At 35.2% G+C, this 16149-nt stretch overlaps 2 protein-coding genes across 4 annotated transcripts in view; both read left to right on the top strand.

Annotated features, from left to right (window-relative positions):
* LOC142351989 (uncharacterized) overlaps nucleotides 1-16149 on the top strand; it is a 379819-nt gene that overhangs the window by 206295 nt on the left and 157375 nt on the right. The window lies entirely within an intron of this gene.
* Nucleotides 1-16149, top strand: part of LOC142352149 (uncharacterized) — a 53897-nt gene that overhangs the window by 16712 nt on the left and 21036 nt on the right. For all 3 annotated transcript variants that reach the window (XM_075404542.1, XM_075404540.1, XM_075404541.1), the window contains 5 exons: nucleotides 1209-1362; nucleotides 1433-1736; nucleotides 2149-2285; nucleotides 2833-2962; nucleotides 3033-3140. In XM_075404542.1, the coding sequence (XP_075260657.1) occupies nucleotides 1209-1362; nucleotides 1433-1736; nucleotides 2149-2285; nucleotides 2833-2962; nucleotides 3033-3140 (833 nt within the window). The remainder of the gene's footprint in view (nucleotides 1-1208; nucleotides 1363-1432; nucleotides 1737-2148; nucleotides 2286-2832; nucleotides 2963-3032; nucleotides 3141-16149) is intronic.

The following is a 16149-nucleotide window of genomic DNA, read 5'->3' on the forward strand; positions in this document are numbered from 1 at the left end:
GTTTTTTTCTTATTTTTTATCTGACTTTTTTCAAAATTATTTTCTCAATTAATTCATAGTCCATTCCGGGTCTAGTTTTTTCTGTTTAGTCAATGAAAATTCTTTGAATTGTACGTCAGGACTTGTCCTGCTATGTTTTTTTATTTCGACATGCTTTTTGTTACGACCGTATGACGTCACAGCCACTTTTTGTTCATTCGTTCATGCAATTTCAACTGAATTGCATGCGTGACGTCATTTTTCGCTCTTAGTGGAGCGAGTTTTTTTGTTCATTCGCGTGATTAAATTTTTGGTCAGACTTGACTTACCTTACTCTCAAAAATGACTTCCTCACTTTGAAATTGACTTTTATTTACTTTAATTCAAAGAGATAAGGTCAAATGGGTGTGTGTCACTCTAAATGAAGGTTATTTGAGATCAGCTAATAGAGGCAGCAATAACTTATACAGATTTTTAATCAAAATATAACAGATCAGCCTTCAATGAAAAGACAAATTTTTTGGTCTGTCTTTTTTACTGTTTTTTTTTAGACTGCCGATATACGAATCTATTGCGGCTATTTTGTGGCCATCTGCCAGCTATGTTATAAACTTTGCAAAGAATTTTAAAAATTTCCTTAAAAATCTGTTGACTCCAGCAAGCTTTCTGAGAGTTGTATGATCTCTCATTGTGTATCTTGTTGGAAAGTTGGTTTTCACTATTTTATTGCTGAATATAAATTATCTTACAATTAAATTATTTTTGCACTTTTTATCGGTTTGTCTCTGAACATCATGTTTCTGTTTTTCTAAGCAAAAGTTTGATGACCTCTTTAGAACTCAGAACCTTCACTTTGCTATTAATTGAAGGTTTTCGGAATTAAGGCAACAGCGGCTCATCACTGATAAGAAACACGGGAAATTTGGGTGTGAAAGAGTTTTACATGCATAGATTTCTAAGTTTTGGTCATAATTTTAGTTCAATGATTTACAAACGGAGATCCACACATTTTCCGTCAGATTCTTCTTCGAATTATCTTTGATATCGAAACATTGAGTCCTCGGTGAATGGTGGTGTGTTAACTATGAGCAGCACTGTGGCACAATTGGTTTATTTCCGGAACCAATTTTTTCTCACTGAAGATCCTGGTTGATTAGACGTGACTCATGCAAAAAAAATTAAGTTCATTTAATATAATGGTAGGAACGTAACATGACGTACATGTTTAGGAGAAATGCGTCGCATCAACTGTAGCATGCAAAGCGAGTTATTGTCGACAAGTTTTGCAAAAGAGACATTCAGAACGAGATTCAAATTCTTATTTGCCCAGCAGCACAACTGACTCAAATCTCTCCGAGAGAACGTCGCTCGACCTCCATGAAGGTACGAAACGATTTATCAGCACTTCTATCTTTTCCGTGAAAGACGAAATTGTTCATGCTTAAATATTCAGGGCTCTTTCAATTTCACCAGAAATTGGAGTACGAGAATGCAAATAGCGATAGTTCAAGTGACGTCAATGGGAACATCAGAAGTAGTGTCAATGGAACCAAAGCGCGCAATCGGGCTATTGCTAAGAAGAAATGTGTAACTTGTGCCAAACTGGGAGTGACATGTATGTACGATTTGGAGCAACAGAATCGGAAGCCTTTTTGGGTAGAGGCAAGAAGTCATTTTGATGGGCCGTCTAGCAAACGCCAATCTGATCGTGTTTTATCGCCGGATGTGTTCGATGGACCACGTATGCATCCTGAAATGTGAGCTCTTGTTAATGGGTTAGAATTAAAAACCAATCATTGATAAGGATTTTAGCACATTTTTACAGTTTACCAAACATTTTCGAGATGTTCATTTTATTCAGTATTAGCGCAATTTGCATGATTTAGCGCAAATTTTATCCCATTGTTGAGGATTGCAGGTTTTTTTTAAAATTCCATTGAAGTACTGAGAGGCTAATAGTTGAAACTATATTTCGCCTATTTTCTCATTATTATGGATTATGAAAGACATTCAAATTTTAAACGAGTGAAAAAAAGCAGACCTCGTTTGGAGGTTGGACATCCCACGATTTAAAAACCAACGATTTTAAAGCCCATTTTTTGTTATGTAAGTTGGGTAGCCATCAGGTGTTTCGTTTGTCAGAGTGACTTATATGAAATGGTTTTTTAGGAGAACACAGACTAGACGGTATGCCTACTTTGATTGTAGCAAGGTGGTGAGGAGAGACGAATTTGCCACTCACTACTTGCTCATGCACAATCTCATATTCGAGTTCCAGCCTCAAAGATGTCCTATGTGGGCAACAGGTCAGAAGATATTAGACTTGCCATCTCTTCAATTTTGTTTAGTTGCTCTCGAACGAAGTCTGAAGCAATTATTGTAAACGTGTTGGTCTTTTTTTGCGCTTTTCCTATCCTGGAACAGTCTCGAGTTCGAACCACTGCGAGTTCCGAGTTTTGCACCCAAAAAAATTTCTAGCTACACTCCCAAATTTCCCCCCACTAAACTAAATTGCCCCCGCAGTTCGCTGGAGAGCAATTCATCTGACGTTAGTTGGTTTATGTTCAAGATCATTGGAAATTTTAGAGGTCATGGAAGCTGCAAGGAAAATTGAGCGTAGAAAATACCGCGTTTGCTAACAGAGCCAGCAGAACTTAGGGGACTTTCACGTTATAGCCCTGCTACGAAAATATTCCACACGATTATAGTATTTTTACCTTAAACCCTAGCCACACTAAGCTAATATCCCTATTCGAAAGAATAAAAATCCCAATAGAAATCAGTAAATTGCTGAATAAATCTGATCAGCGAATTTGATGAATTGAAAGTAAAACTGGTCTATATATTTGTTAGGCTGCACCTTTGCGCGCTCTCGGTTACCGAGTTTGAGCAAGCTTCAATTGAGCTTCGATTCTCACATGCAGGGACCCAAAGTTTGCCTTGAACTACATGGAGAGAACTCAAGTCAAATATATTATAGAAAGTTAGTAGTTTTTGTTGGAAAATTGTTTGCACCTTTACAACAGGTTTTACCTACTTTCTGGTGTTTACAGTACTACCAATATGCTGTCCAAAATGCCCGAGCATCTGATGTTCTTCATACTTGAACGCCTGGATAGTCTTTCACTCAAGTACCTGTCACAAACTTGCCACAGCCTGAGGTTAGTTTCTCCATCATGCTTGAACGTGATTAAATGATGGGTGTAGTAGTATTTATGATAGATTGTCCCGTCGGTCATTTCATCCGAAAATTCTGCACATGGAGGCATTTTTTATCAATGAGCAACATTGAAACAATTTTTTTTTCGGGGGGGGGGGATAGGTGCTCAAAAGCATGCTCCGGTGAACACCTCCGAAAAACCATGAGTGTAAAGGCCACCCTCTTCGTTTCCTCGGTATCAAATCAGCCCAAATATTACGTTTCCGAAGTTCCTTTTTGTGAAGAGTATATCCACGCTGAATCACAAGTTGTCGAGTTTCAATTAAACACAGAATTCCATTTTAAGTTATCAATTAGTTACAAAATTGTGACTTTGCGCAATCAAGTAAATTGTAATTGATTGGAGATACAAATTTACCTAGAGGTGAATCTTGTGTATGTCAGCTGTTTCATATGCATGGGGCTACTACCTTTTTGGTCAATACCCTACCTTTATACATGGGCGAAATTTTAAAAGTTAAATAGCTTCACCATTATTTATTGAAATTTGAGGAAACTTTGCTGTGCCATAGTTTGCTGCCGCCTATGGTTGATCACAAAAATAAGTGAACTGATTTTGCTTACTGGTGTCAGAAATAACCAATGAAATTTATTAATTGAACGATTTAGAAGCCAATTTTTTCAGTAAGTCAAAGTCACTTCAGCTGTAAAATCTACAATTTACATGAGAACACTCACTAGCAGGTGTATACTGATTGTTGATAGCCGCCCTCATGTTCTCAGCCGGCTATTATAGCGCTCCTATTTTTTTACAATTCAAAGAATTTGAATTGTATTGGGGCGCTGTCTTTTTTACAATTCAAAGAATTTGAATTGTATTGGGGCGCTGTCTTTTTTACAATTCAAAGAATTTGAATTGTATTGGGGTGCTCTTTTTTTTAAGATCTGTTCACACATTTTCATGATTTTTGAAGTCAAATTGGAGTAGTGATTTTGGTCACGCCGAAACAGGAAGTGGAGCGAAAAAGCGATTGGTTTTGCGGCGTGAAATTTTTTCGCTCTAATTTTAAAGTAGAGTGAGAAAATGGTGTTTGAACAAAATTTCGTTTTCTCGCTAGTGGTTTTTTGTTCACATGCGGCAATTTCACTTTAATTTTTACTGTTTTTTCCATTTTTTGGATCGGATTTTTTTGTAAATAGTTTTCCCAATTTCTTCATAGTCCGTTCTAGGTCTAGTTTTCTGTTTAGTCAATGAAAATTCTTTGAATTGTACGTCAGGACTTGTCCTGCTATGTTTTTTTTAAAGATCTGTTCACACATTTTCATGATTTTTGAAGTCAAATTGGAGTAGTGATTTTGGTCACGCCGAAGCAGGAAGTGGAGCGAAAAAGCGAATGGTTTTGCGGCGTGAAATTTTTTCGCTCTAATTTTAAAGTAGAGTAAGAAAATGGTGTTTGAACAAAATTTCGTTTTCTCGCTAGTGGTTTTTTGTTCACATGCGGCAATTTCACTTTAATTTTTACTGTTTTTTCCATTTTTTGGATCGGATTTTTTTGTAAATAGTTTTCCCAATCCCTTCATAGTCCGTTCTAGGTCTAGTTTTCTGTTTAGTCAATGAAAATTCTTTGAATTGTACGTCAGGACTTGTCCTGCTATGTTTTTTTTTAGATCTGTTCACACATTTTCATGATTTTTGAAGTCAAATTGGTGTAGTGATTTTGGTCACGCCGAAACAGGAAATAGAGCGAAAAAGCGAGTGTTTTTGCGGCGTGATATTTTTTCGCTCTAATTTTAAAGTAGAGTGAGATAACGGTGTTTGAACAAAAATTCGGTTTCTCGGTAGTGGTTTTTAGTTCAAATGCGGCAATTTCACTTTAATTTTTACTGTTTTTTAGATTTTTTGGATCGGATTTTTTGGTAAATGGTTTTCCCAATTCATTCATAGTCCGTTTTAGGTCTAGTTTTCTGTTTAGTCAATGAAAATTCTTTGAATTGTACGTCAGGACTTGTCCTGCTATGTTTTTTTTTAGATCTGTTCACACATTTTCATGATTTTTGAAGTCAAATTGGTGTAGTGATTTTGGTCACGCCCAAACAGGAAATGGAGCGAAAAAGCGAGTGGTTTTGCGGCGTGAAATTTTTTTGCTCTAATTTTAAAGTAGAGTGAGAAAACGGTGTCTGAACAAAAATTCGGTTTCTCGGTAGTGGTTTTTTGTTCACATGCGGCAATTTCACTTTAATTTTTACTGTTTTTTCCATTTTTTGGATCGGATTTTTTTGTAAATGGTTTTCTCAATCCATTCATAGTCCGTTCTAGGTCTAGTTTTCTGTTTAGTCAATGAAAATTCTTTGAATTGTACGTCAGGACTTGTCCTGCTATGTTTTTTTTAAGATCTGTTCACACATTTTCATGATTTTTGAAGTCAAATTGGAGTAGTGATTTTGGTCACGCCGAAACAGGAAATGGAGCGAAAAAGCTAGTGGTTTGTTTGCGTGAAATTTTTTCGCTCTAATTTTAAAGTAGAGTGAGAAAACGGTGTTTGAACAAAAATTCGGTTTCTCGGTAGTGGTTTTTTGTTCACATGCGGCAATTTCACTTTAATTTTTACTGTTTTTTAGATTTTTTGGATCGGATTTTTTGGTAAATGGTTTTCCCAATCCATTCATAGTCCGTTTTAGGTCTAGTTTTTGGTTTGGTCAATGAAAATTCTTTGAATTGTACGTCAGGACTTGTCCTGCTGTTTTTTTTTAAGATCTGTTCACACATTTTCATGATTTTTGAAGTCAAATTGGTGTAGTGATTTTGGTCACGCCCAAACAGGAAATGGAGCGAAAAAGCGAGTGGTTTTGCGGCGTGAAATTTTTTTGCTCTAATTTTAAAGTAGAGTGAGATAACGGTGTTTGAACAAAAATTCGGTTTCTCGGTAGTGGTTTTTAGTTCAAATGCGGCAATTTCACTTTAATTTTTACTGTTTTTTTTCTATTTTTTGGATCTGATTTTTTGTAAATGGTTTTCCCAATCCATTCATAGTCCGTTTTAGGTCTAGTTTTTGGTTTGGTCAATGAAAATTCTTTGAATTGTACGTCAGGACTTGTCCTGCTGTTTTTTTTCAAGATCTGTTCACACATTTTCATGATTTTTGAAGTCAAATTGGAGTAGTGATTTTGGTCACGCGGAAACAGGAAATGGAGCGAAAAAGCGAGTGTTTTTGCGGCGTGAAATTTTTTCGCTCTAATTTTAAAGTAGAGTGAGATAACGGTGTTTGAACAAAAATTCGGTTTCTCGGTACTGGTTTTTTGTTCACATGCGGCAATTTCACTTTAATTTTTACTGTTTTTTCCATTTTTTGGATCGGATTATTTTGTAAATAGTTTTCCCAATCCCTTCATAGTCCGTTCTAGGTCTAGTTTTCTGTTTAGTCAATGAAAATTCTTTGAATTGTACGTCAGGACTTGTCCTGCTATGTTTTTTTTTGGATCTGTTCACACATTTTCATGATTTTTGAAGTCAAATTGGTGTAGTGATTTTGGTCACGCCGAAACAGGAAATAGAGCGAAAAAGCGAGTGTTTTTGCGTCGTGATATTTTTTCGCTCTAATTTTAAAGTAGAGTTAGAGTGAGATAACGGTGTTTGAACAAAAATTCGGTATCTCGGTAGTGGTTTTTAGTTCAAATGCGGCAATTTCACTTTAATTTTTACTGTTTTTTAGATTTTTTGGATCGGATTTTTTGGTAAATGGTTTTCCCAATTCATTCATAGTCCGTTTTAGGTCTAGTTTTCTGTTTAGTCAATGAAAATTCTTTGAATTGTACGTCAGGACTTGTCCTGCTATGTTTTTTTTAGATCTGTTCACACATTTTCATGATTTTTGAAGTCAAATTGGTGTAGTGATTTTGGTCACGCCCAAACAGGAAATGGAGCGAAAAAGCGAGTGGTTTTGCGGCGTGAAATTTTTTTGCTCTAATTTTAAAGTAGAGTGAGAAAACGGTGTCTGAACAAAAATTCGGTTTCTCGGTAGTGGTTTTTTGTTCACATGCGGCAATTTCACTTTAATTTTTACTGTTTTTTCCATATTTTGGATCGGATTTTTTTGTAAATGGTTTTCTCAATCCATTCATAGTCCGTTCTAGGTCTAGTTTTCTGTTTAGTCAATGAAAATTCTTTGAATTGTACGTCAGGACTTGTCCTGCTGTTTTTTTTTAAGATCTGTTCACACATTTTCATGATTTTTGAAGTCAAATTGGAGTAGTGATTTTGGTCACGCCGAAACAGGAAATGGAGCGAAAAAGCTAGTGGTTTGTTGGCGTGAAATTTTTTCGCTCTAATTTTAAAGTAGAGAGAAAACGGTGTTTGAACAAAAATTCGGTTTCTCGGTAGTGGTTTTTGGTTCACATGCGGCAATTTCACTTTAATTTTTACTGTTTTTTCTATTTTTTGGATCGGATTTTTTGTAAATGGTTTTCCCAATCCATTCATAGTCCGTTTTAGGTCTAGTTTTTGGTTTAGTCAATGAAAATTCTTTGAATTGTACGTCAGGACTTGTCCTGCTGTTTTTTTTTAAGATCTGTTCACACATTTTCATGATTTTTGAAGTCAAATTGGAGTAGTGATTTTGGTCACGCGGAAACAGGAAATGGAGCGAAAAAGCGAGTGTTTTTGCGGCGTGAAATTTTTTCGCTCTAATTTTAAAGTAGAGTGAGATAACGGTGTTTGAACAAAAATTCGGTTTCTCGGTAGTGGTTTTTTGTTCAAATGCGGCAATTTCACTTTAATTTTTACTGTTTTTTCTATTTTTTGGATCGGATTTTTTGTAAATGGTTTTCCCAATCCATTCATAGTCCGTTTTAGGTCTAGTTATTGGTTTAGTCAATGAAAATTCTTTGAATTGTACGTCAGGACTTGTCCTGCTGTTTTTTTTTAAGATCTGTTCACACATTTTCATGATTTTTGAAGTCAAATTGGAGTAGTGATTTTGGTCCCGCGGAAACAGGAAATGGAGCGAAAAAGCGAGTGTTTTTGCGGCGTGAAATTTTTTCGCTCTAATTTTAAAGTAGAGTGAGATAACGGTGTTTGAACAAAAATTCGGTTTCTCGGTAGTGGTTTTTTGTTCACATGCGGCAATTTCACTTTAATTTTTACTGTTTTTTCCATTTTTTGGATCGGATTTTTTTTAAATGGTTTTCTCAATCCATTCATAGTCCGTTCTAGGTCTAGTTTTCTGTTTAGTCAATGAAAATTCTTTGAATTGTACGTCAGGACTTGTCCTGCTATGTTTTTTTTTATGATCTGTTCACACATTTTCATGATTTTTGAAGTCAAATTGGAGTAGTGATTTTGGTCACGCCGAAACAGGAAATGGAGCGAAAAAGCTAGTGGTTTGTTGGCGTGAAGTTTTTTCGCTCTAATTTTAAAGTAGAGAGAAAACGGTGTTTGAACAAAAATTCGGTTTCTCGGTAGTGGTTTTTGGTTCACATGCGGCAATTTCACTTTAATTTTTACTGTTTTTTCTATTTTTTGGATCGGATTTTTTGTAAATGGTTTTCCCAATCCATTCATAGTCCGTTTTAGGTCTAGTTTTTGGTTTAGTCAATGAAAATTCTTTGAATTGTACGTCAGGACTTGTCCTGCTGTTTTTTTTTAAGATCTGTTCACACATTTTCATGATTTTTGAAGTCAAATTGGAGTAGTGATTTTGGTCACGCGGAAACAGGAAATGGAGCGAAAAAGCGAGTGTTTTTGCGGCGTGAAATTTTTTCGCTCTAATTTTAAAGTAGAGTGTGATAACGGTGTTTGAACAAAAATTCGGTTTCTCGGTAGTGGTTTTTTGTTCAAATGCGGCAATTTCACTTTAATTTTTACTGTTTTTTCTATTTTTTGGATCGGATTTTTTGTAAATGGTTTTCCCAATCCATTCATAGTCCGTTTTAGGTCTAGTTTTTGGTTTAGTCAATGAAAATTCTTTGAATTGTACGTCAGGACTTGTCCTGCTGTTTTTTTTTTAGATCTGTTCACACATTTTCACGATTTTTGAAGTCAAATTGGAGTAGTGATTTTGGTCCCGCGGAAACAGGAAATGGAGCGAAAAAGCGAGTGTTTTTGCGGCGTGAAATTTTTTCGCTCTAATTTTAAAGTAGAGTGAGATAACGGTGTTTGAACAAAAATTCGGTTTCTCGGTAGTGGTTTTTTGTTCACATGCGGCAATTTCACTTTAATTTTTACTGTTTTTTCCATTTTTTGGATCGGATTTTTTTTAAATGGTTTTCTCAATCCATTCATAGTCCGTTCTAGGTCTAGTTTTCTGTTTAGTCAATGAAAATTCTTTGAATTGTACGTCAGGACTTGTCCTGCTATGTTTTTTTTTATGATCTGTTCACACATTTTCATGATTTTTGAAGTCAAATTGGAGTAGTGATTTTGGTCACGCCGAAACAGGAAATGGAGCGAAAAAGCTAGTGGTTTGGCGGCGTGAAATTTTTTCGCTCTAATTTTAAAGTAGAGTGAGAAAACGGTGTTTGAACAAAAATTCGGTTTCTCGGTAGTTGTTTTTTGTTCACATGCGGCAATTTCACTTTAATTTTTACTGTTTTTTCGATTTTTTTGGATCGGATTTTTTGTAAATGGTTTTCCCAATCCATTCATAGTCCGTTTTAGGTCTAGTTTTTGGTTTAGTCAATGAAAATTCTTTGAATTGTACGTCAGGACGTGTCCTGCTATGTTTTTTTTAAGATCTGTTCACACATTTTCATGATTTTTGAAGTCAAATTGGAGTAGTGATTTTGGTCACGCCGAAACAGGAAATGGAGCGAAAAAGCTAGTGGTTTGTTGGCGTGAAATTTTTTCGCTCTAATTTTAAAGTAGAGAGAAAACGGTGTTTGAACAAAAATTCGGTTTCTCGGTAGTGGTTTTTGGTTCACATGCGGCAATTTCACTTTAATGTTTACTGTTTTTTCTATTTTTTGGATCGGATTTTTTGTAAATGGTTTTCCCAATCCATTCATAGTCCGTTTTAGGTCTAGTTTTTGGTTTAGTCAATGAAAATTCTTTGAATTGTACGTCAGGACTTGTCCTGCTGTTTTTTTTTAAGATCTGTTCACACATTTTCATGATTTTTGAAGTCAAATTGGAGTAGTGATTTTGGTCACGCGGAAACAGGAAATGGAGCGAAAAAGCGAGTGTTTTTGCGGCGTGAAATTTTTTCGCTCTAATTTTAAAGTAGAGTGAGATAACGGTGTTTGAACAAAAATTCGGTTTCTCGGTAGTGGTTTTTTGTTCAAATGCGGCAATTTCACTTTAATTTTTACTGTTTTTTCTATTTTTTGGATCGGATTTTTTGTAAATGGTTTTCCCAATCCATTCATAGTCCGTTTTAGGTCTAGTTTTTGGTTTAGTCAATGAAAATTCTTTGAATTGTACGTCAGGACTTGTCCTGCTGTTTTTTTTTAAGATCTGTTCACACATTTTCATGATTTTTGAAGTCAAATTGGAGTAGTGATTTTGGTCCCGCGGAAACAGGAAATGGAGCGAAAAAGCGAGTGTTTTTGCGGCGTGAAATTTTTTCGCTCTAATTTTAAAGTAGAGTGAGATAACGGTGTTTGAACAAAAATTCGGTTTCTCGGTAGTGGTTTTTTGTTCACATGCGGCAATTTCACTTCAATTTTTACTGTTTTTTCCATTTTTTGGATCGGATTTTTTTTAAATGGTTTTCTCAATCCATTCATAGTCCGTTCTAGGTCTAGTTTTCTGTTTAGTCAATGAAAATTCTTTGAATTGTACGTCAGGACTTGTCCTGCTATGTTTTTTTTTATGATCTGTTCACACATTTTCATGATTTTTGAAGTCAAATTGGAGTAGTGATTTTGGTCACGCCGAAACAGGAAATGGTGCGAAAAAGCTAGTGGTTTGGCGGCGTGAAATTTTTCGCTCTAATTTTAAAGTAGAGTGAGAAAACGGTGTTTGAACAAAAATTCGGTTTCTCGGTAGTGGTTTTTTGTTCACATGCGGCAATTTCACTTTAATTTTTACTGTTTTTTCGATTTTTTGGATCGGATTGTTTGTAAATGGTTTTCCCAATCCATTCATAGTCCGTTTTAGGTCTAGTTTTTGGTTTAGTCAATGAAAATTCTTTGAATTGTACGTCAGGACTTGTCCTGCTGTTTTTTTTAAGATCTGTTCACACATTTTCATGATTTTTGAAGTCAAATTGGAGTTGTGATTTTGGTCACGCGGAAACAGGAAATGGAGCGAAAAAGCGAGTGTTTTTGCGGCATGAAATTTTTTCGCTCTAATTTTAAAGTAGAGTGAGATAACGGTGTTTGAACAAAAATTCGGTTTCTCGGTAGTGGTTTTTTGTTCACATGCGGCAATTTCACTTTAATTTTTACTGTATTTTCGATTTTTTGTATCGGATTTTTTGTAAATGGTTTTCCCAATCCCTTCATAGTCCGTTCTAGGTCTAATTTATTGTTTAGTCAATGAAAATTCTTTGAATTGTACGTCAGGACTTGTCCTGCTGTTTTTTTTTAAGATCTGTTCACACATTTTCATGATTTTTGAAGTCAAATTGGAGTAGTGATTTTGGTCACGCGGAAACAGGAAATGGAGCGAAAAAGCGAGTGTTTTTGCGGCGTGAAATTTTTTCGCTCTAATTTTAAAGTAGAGTGAGATAACGGTGTTTGAACAAAAATTCGGTTTCTCGGTAGTGGTTTTTTGTTCAAATGCGGCAATTTCACTTTAATTTTTACTGTTTTTTCGATTTTTTGTATCGGATTTTTTGTAAATGGTTTTCCCAATCCCTTCATAGTCCGTTCTAGGTCTAATTTATTGTTTAGTCAATGAAAATTCTTTGAATTGTACGTCAGGACTTGTCCTGCTGTTTTTTTTTAAGATCTGTTCACACATTTTCATGATTTTTGAAGTCAAATTGGAGTTGTGATTTTGGTCACGCGGAAACAGGAAATGGAGCGAAAAAGCGAGTGTTTTTGCGGCATGAAATTTTTTCGCTCTAATTTTAAAGTAGAGTGAGATAACGGTGTTTGAACAAAAATTCGGTTTCTCGGTAGTGGTTTTTTGTTCACATGCGGCAATTTCACTTTAATTTTTACTGTTTTTTCGATTTTTTGTATCGGATTTTTTGTAAATGGTTTTCCCAATCCCTTCATAGTCCGTTCTAGGTCTAATTTATTGTTTAGTCAATGAAAATTCTTTGAATTGTACGTCAGGACTTGTCCTGCTATGTTTTTTTTTATGATCTGTTCACACATTTTCATGATTTTTGAAGTCAAATTGGAGTAGTGATTTTGGTCACGCCGAAACAGGAAATGGTGCGAAAAAGCTAGTGGTTTGGCGGCGTGAAATTTTTTCGCTCTAATTTTAAAGTAGAGTGAGAAAACGGTGTTTGAACAAAAATTCGGTTTCTCGGTAGTGGTTTTTTGTTCACATGCGGCAATTTCACTTTAATTTTTACTGTTTTTTCGATTTTTTGGATCGGATTGTTTGTAAATGGTTTTCCCAATCCATTCATAGTCCGTTTTAGGTCTAATTTTTGGTTTAGTCAATGAAAATTCTTTGAATTGTACGTCAGGACTTGTCCTGCTGTTTTTTTTAAGATCTGTTCACACATTTTCATGATTTTTGAAGTCAAATTGGAGTTGTGATTTTGGTCACGCCGAAGCAGGAAATAGAGCGAAAAAGCAAGTGTTTTTGCGGCGTGAAATTTTTTCGCTCTAATTTTAAAGTAGAGTGAGATAACGGTGTTTGAACGAAAATTCGGTTTCTCGGTAGTGGTTTTTTGTTCAAATGCGGCAATTTCACTTTAATTTTTACTGTTTTTTAGATTTTTTGGATCGGATTTTTTGGTAAATGGTTTTCCCAATTCATTCATAGTCCGTTCTAGGTCTAGTTTTCTGTTTAGTCAATGAAAATTCTTCTAATTGTACGTCAGGACTTGTCCTGCTATGTTTTTTTTAAGATCTGTTTACACATTTTCATGATTTTTGAAGTCAAATAGGAGTAGTGATTTTGGTCACGCCCAAACAGGAAATGGAGCGAAAAAGCGAGTGGTTTTGCGGCGTGAAATTTTTTTGCTCTAATTTTAAAGTAGAGTGAGAAAACGGTGTCTGAACAAAAATTCCGTTTCTCGGTAGTGGTTTTTTGTTCACATGCGGCAATTTCACTTTAGTTTTTACTGTTTTTTCCATTTTTTGGATCGGATTTTTTTGTAAATGGTTTTCTCAATCCATTCATAGTCCGTTCTAGGTCTAGTTTTCTGTTTAGTCAATGAAAATTCTTTGAATTGTACGTCAGGACTTGTCCTGCTATGTTTTTTTTATGATCTGTTCACACTTTCATGATTTTTGAAGTCAAATTGGAGTAGTGATTTTGGTCACGCCGAAACAGGAAATGGAGCGAAAAAGCTAGTGGTTTGGCGGCGTGAAATTTTTTCGCTCTAATTTTAAAGTAGAGTGAGAAAACGGTGTTTGAACAAAAATTCGGTTTCTCGGTAGTGGTTTTTTGTTCACATGCGGCAATTTCAGTTTAATTTTTACTGTTTTTTCGATTTTTTGGATCGGATTTTTTGTAAATGGTTTTCCCAATCCATTCATAGTCCGTTTTAGGTCTAGTTTTTGGTTTAGTCAATGAAAATTCTTTGAATTGTACGTCAGGACTTGTCCTGCTGTTTTTTTTAAGATCTGTTCACACATTTTCATGATTTTTGAAGTCAAATTGGAGTTGTGATTTTGGTCACGCGGAAACAGGAAATGGAGCGAAAAAGCGAGTGTTTTTGCGGCATGAAATTTTTTCGCTCTAATTTTAAAGTAGAGTGAGATAACGGTGTTTGAACAAAAATTCGGTTTCTCGGTAGTGGTTTTTAGTTCAAATGCGGCAATTTCACTTTAATTTTTACTGTTTTTTAGATTTTTTGGATCGGATTTTTTGTAAATGGTTTTCCCAATTCATTCATAGTCCGTTCTAGGTCTAGTTTTTGGTTTAGTCAATGAAAATTTTTTGAATTGTACGTCAGGACTTGTCCTGCTATGTTTTTTTTTAAGATCTGTTCATACATTTTCATGATTTTTGAAGTCAAATTGGAGTAGTGATTTTGGTCACGCCGAAACAGGAAATGGAGCGAAAAAGCGAGTGGTTTGGCGGCGTGAAATTTTTTTGCTCTAATTTTAAAGTAGAGTGAGAAAACGGTGTCTGAACAAAAATTCGGTTTCTCGGTAGTGGTTTTTTGTTCACATGCGGCAATTTCACTTTAGTTTTTACTGTTTTTTCCATTTTTTGGATCGGATTTTTTTGTAAATGGTTTTCTCAATCCATTCATAGTCCGTTCTAGGTCTAGTTTTCTGTTTAGTCAATGAAAATTCTTTGAATTGTACGTCAGGACTTGTCCTGCTATGTTTTTTTTATGATCTGTTCACACTTTCATGATTTTTGAAGTCAAATTGGAGTAGTGATTTTGGTCACGCCGAAACAGGAAATGGAGCGAAAAAGCTAGTGGTTTGGCGGCGTGAAATTTTTTCGCTCTAATTTTAAAGTAGAGTGAGAAAACGGTGTTTGAACAAAAATTCGGTTTCTCGGTAGTGGTTTTTTGTTCACATGCGGCAATTTCAGTTTAATTTTTACTGTTTTTTCGATTTTTTGGATCGGATTTTTTGTAAATGGTTTTCCCAATCCATTCATAGTCCGTTTTAGGTCTAGTTTTTGGTTTAGTCAATGAAAATTCTTTGAATTGTACGTCAGGACTTGTCCTGCTGTTTTTTTTAAGATCTGTTCACACATTTTCATGATTTTTGAAGTCAAATTGGAGTTGTGATTTTGGTCACGCGGAAACAGGAAATGGAGCGAAAAAGCGAGTGTTTTTGCGGCATGAAATTTTTTCGCTCTAATTTTAAAGTAGAGTGAGATAACGGTGTTTGAACAAAAATTCGGTTTCTCGGTAGTGGTTTTTAGTTCAAATGCGGCAATTTCACTTTAATTTTTACTGTTTTTTAGATTTTTTGGATCGGATTTTTTGTAAATGGTTTTCCCAATTCATTCATAGTCCGTTCTAGGTCTAGTTTTTGGTTTAGTCAATGAAAATTTTTTGAATTGTACGTCAGGACTTGTCCTGCTATGTTTTTTTTTAAGATCTGTTCATAAATTTTCATGATTTTTGAAGTCAAATTGGAGTAGTGATTTTGGTCACGCCGAAACAGGAAATGGAGCGAAAAAGCGAGTGGTTTGGCGGCGTGAAATTTTTTTGCTCTAATTTTAAAGTAGAGTGAGAAAACGGTGTCTGAACAAAAATTCGGTTTCTCGGTAGTGGTTTTTTGTTCACATGCGGCAATTTCACTTTAATTTTTACTGTTTTTTCGATTTTTTGGATCGGATTTTTTGTAAATGGTTTTCCCAATCCATTCATAGTCCGTTTTAGGTCTAGTTTTTGGTTTAGTCAATGAAAATTCTTTGAATTGTACGTCAGGACTTGTCCTGCTGTTTTTTTTAAGATCTGTTCACACATTTTCATGATTTTTGAAGTCAAATTGGAGTTGTGATTTTGGTCACGCGGAAACAGGAAATGGAGCGAAAAAGCGAGTGTTTTTGCGGCATGAAATTTTTTCGCTCTAATTTTAAAGTAGAGTGAGATAACGGTGTTTGAACAAAAATTCGGTTTCTCGGTAGTGGTTTTTTGTTCACATGCGGCAATTTCACTTTAATTTTTACTGTTTTTTCGATTTTTTGTATCGGATTTTTTGAAAATGGTTTTCCCAATCCATTCATAGTCCGTTCTAGGTCTAGTTTTTGGTTTAGTCAATGAAAATTTTTTGAATTGTACGTCAGGACTTGTCCTGCTATGTTTTTTTTAAGATCTGTTCATACATTTTCATGATTTTTGAAGTCAAATTGGAGTAGTGATTTTGGTCACGCCGAAACAGGAAATGGAGCGAAAAAGCGAGTGGTTTGGCGGCGTGAAATTTTTTTTGCTCTAATTTTAAAGTAGAGTGAGAAAACGGTGTCTGAACAAAAA

Source organism: Convolutriloba macropyga, chromosome 13 (genome assembly GCF_964194025.1).
Source record: "Convolutriloba macropyga chromosome 13, txConMacr16.3, whole genome shotgun sequence".
NCBI lineage: Eukaryota > Metazoa > Xenacoelomorpha > Acoela > Convolutidae > Convolutriloba > Convolutriloba macropyga.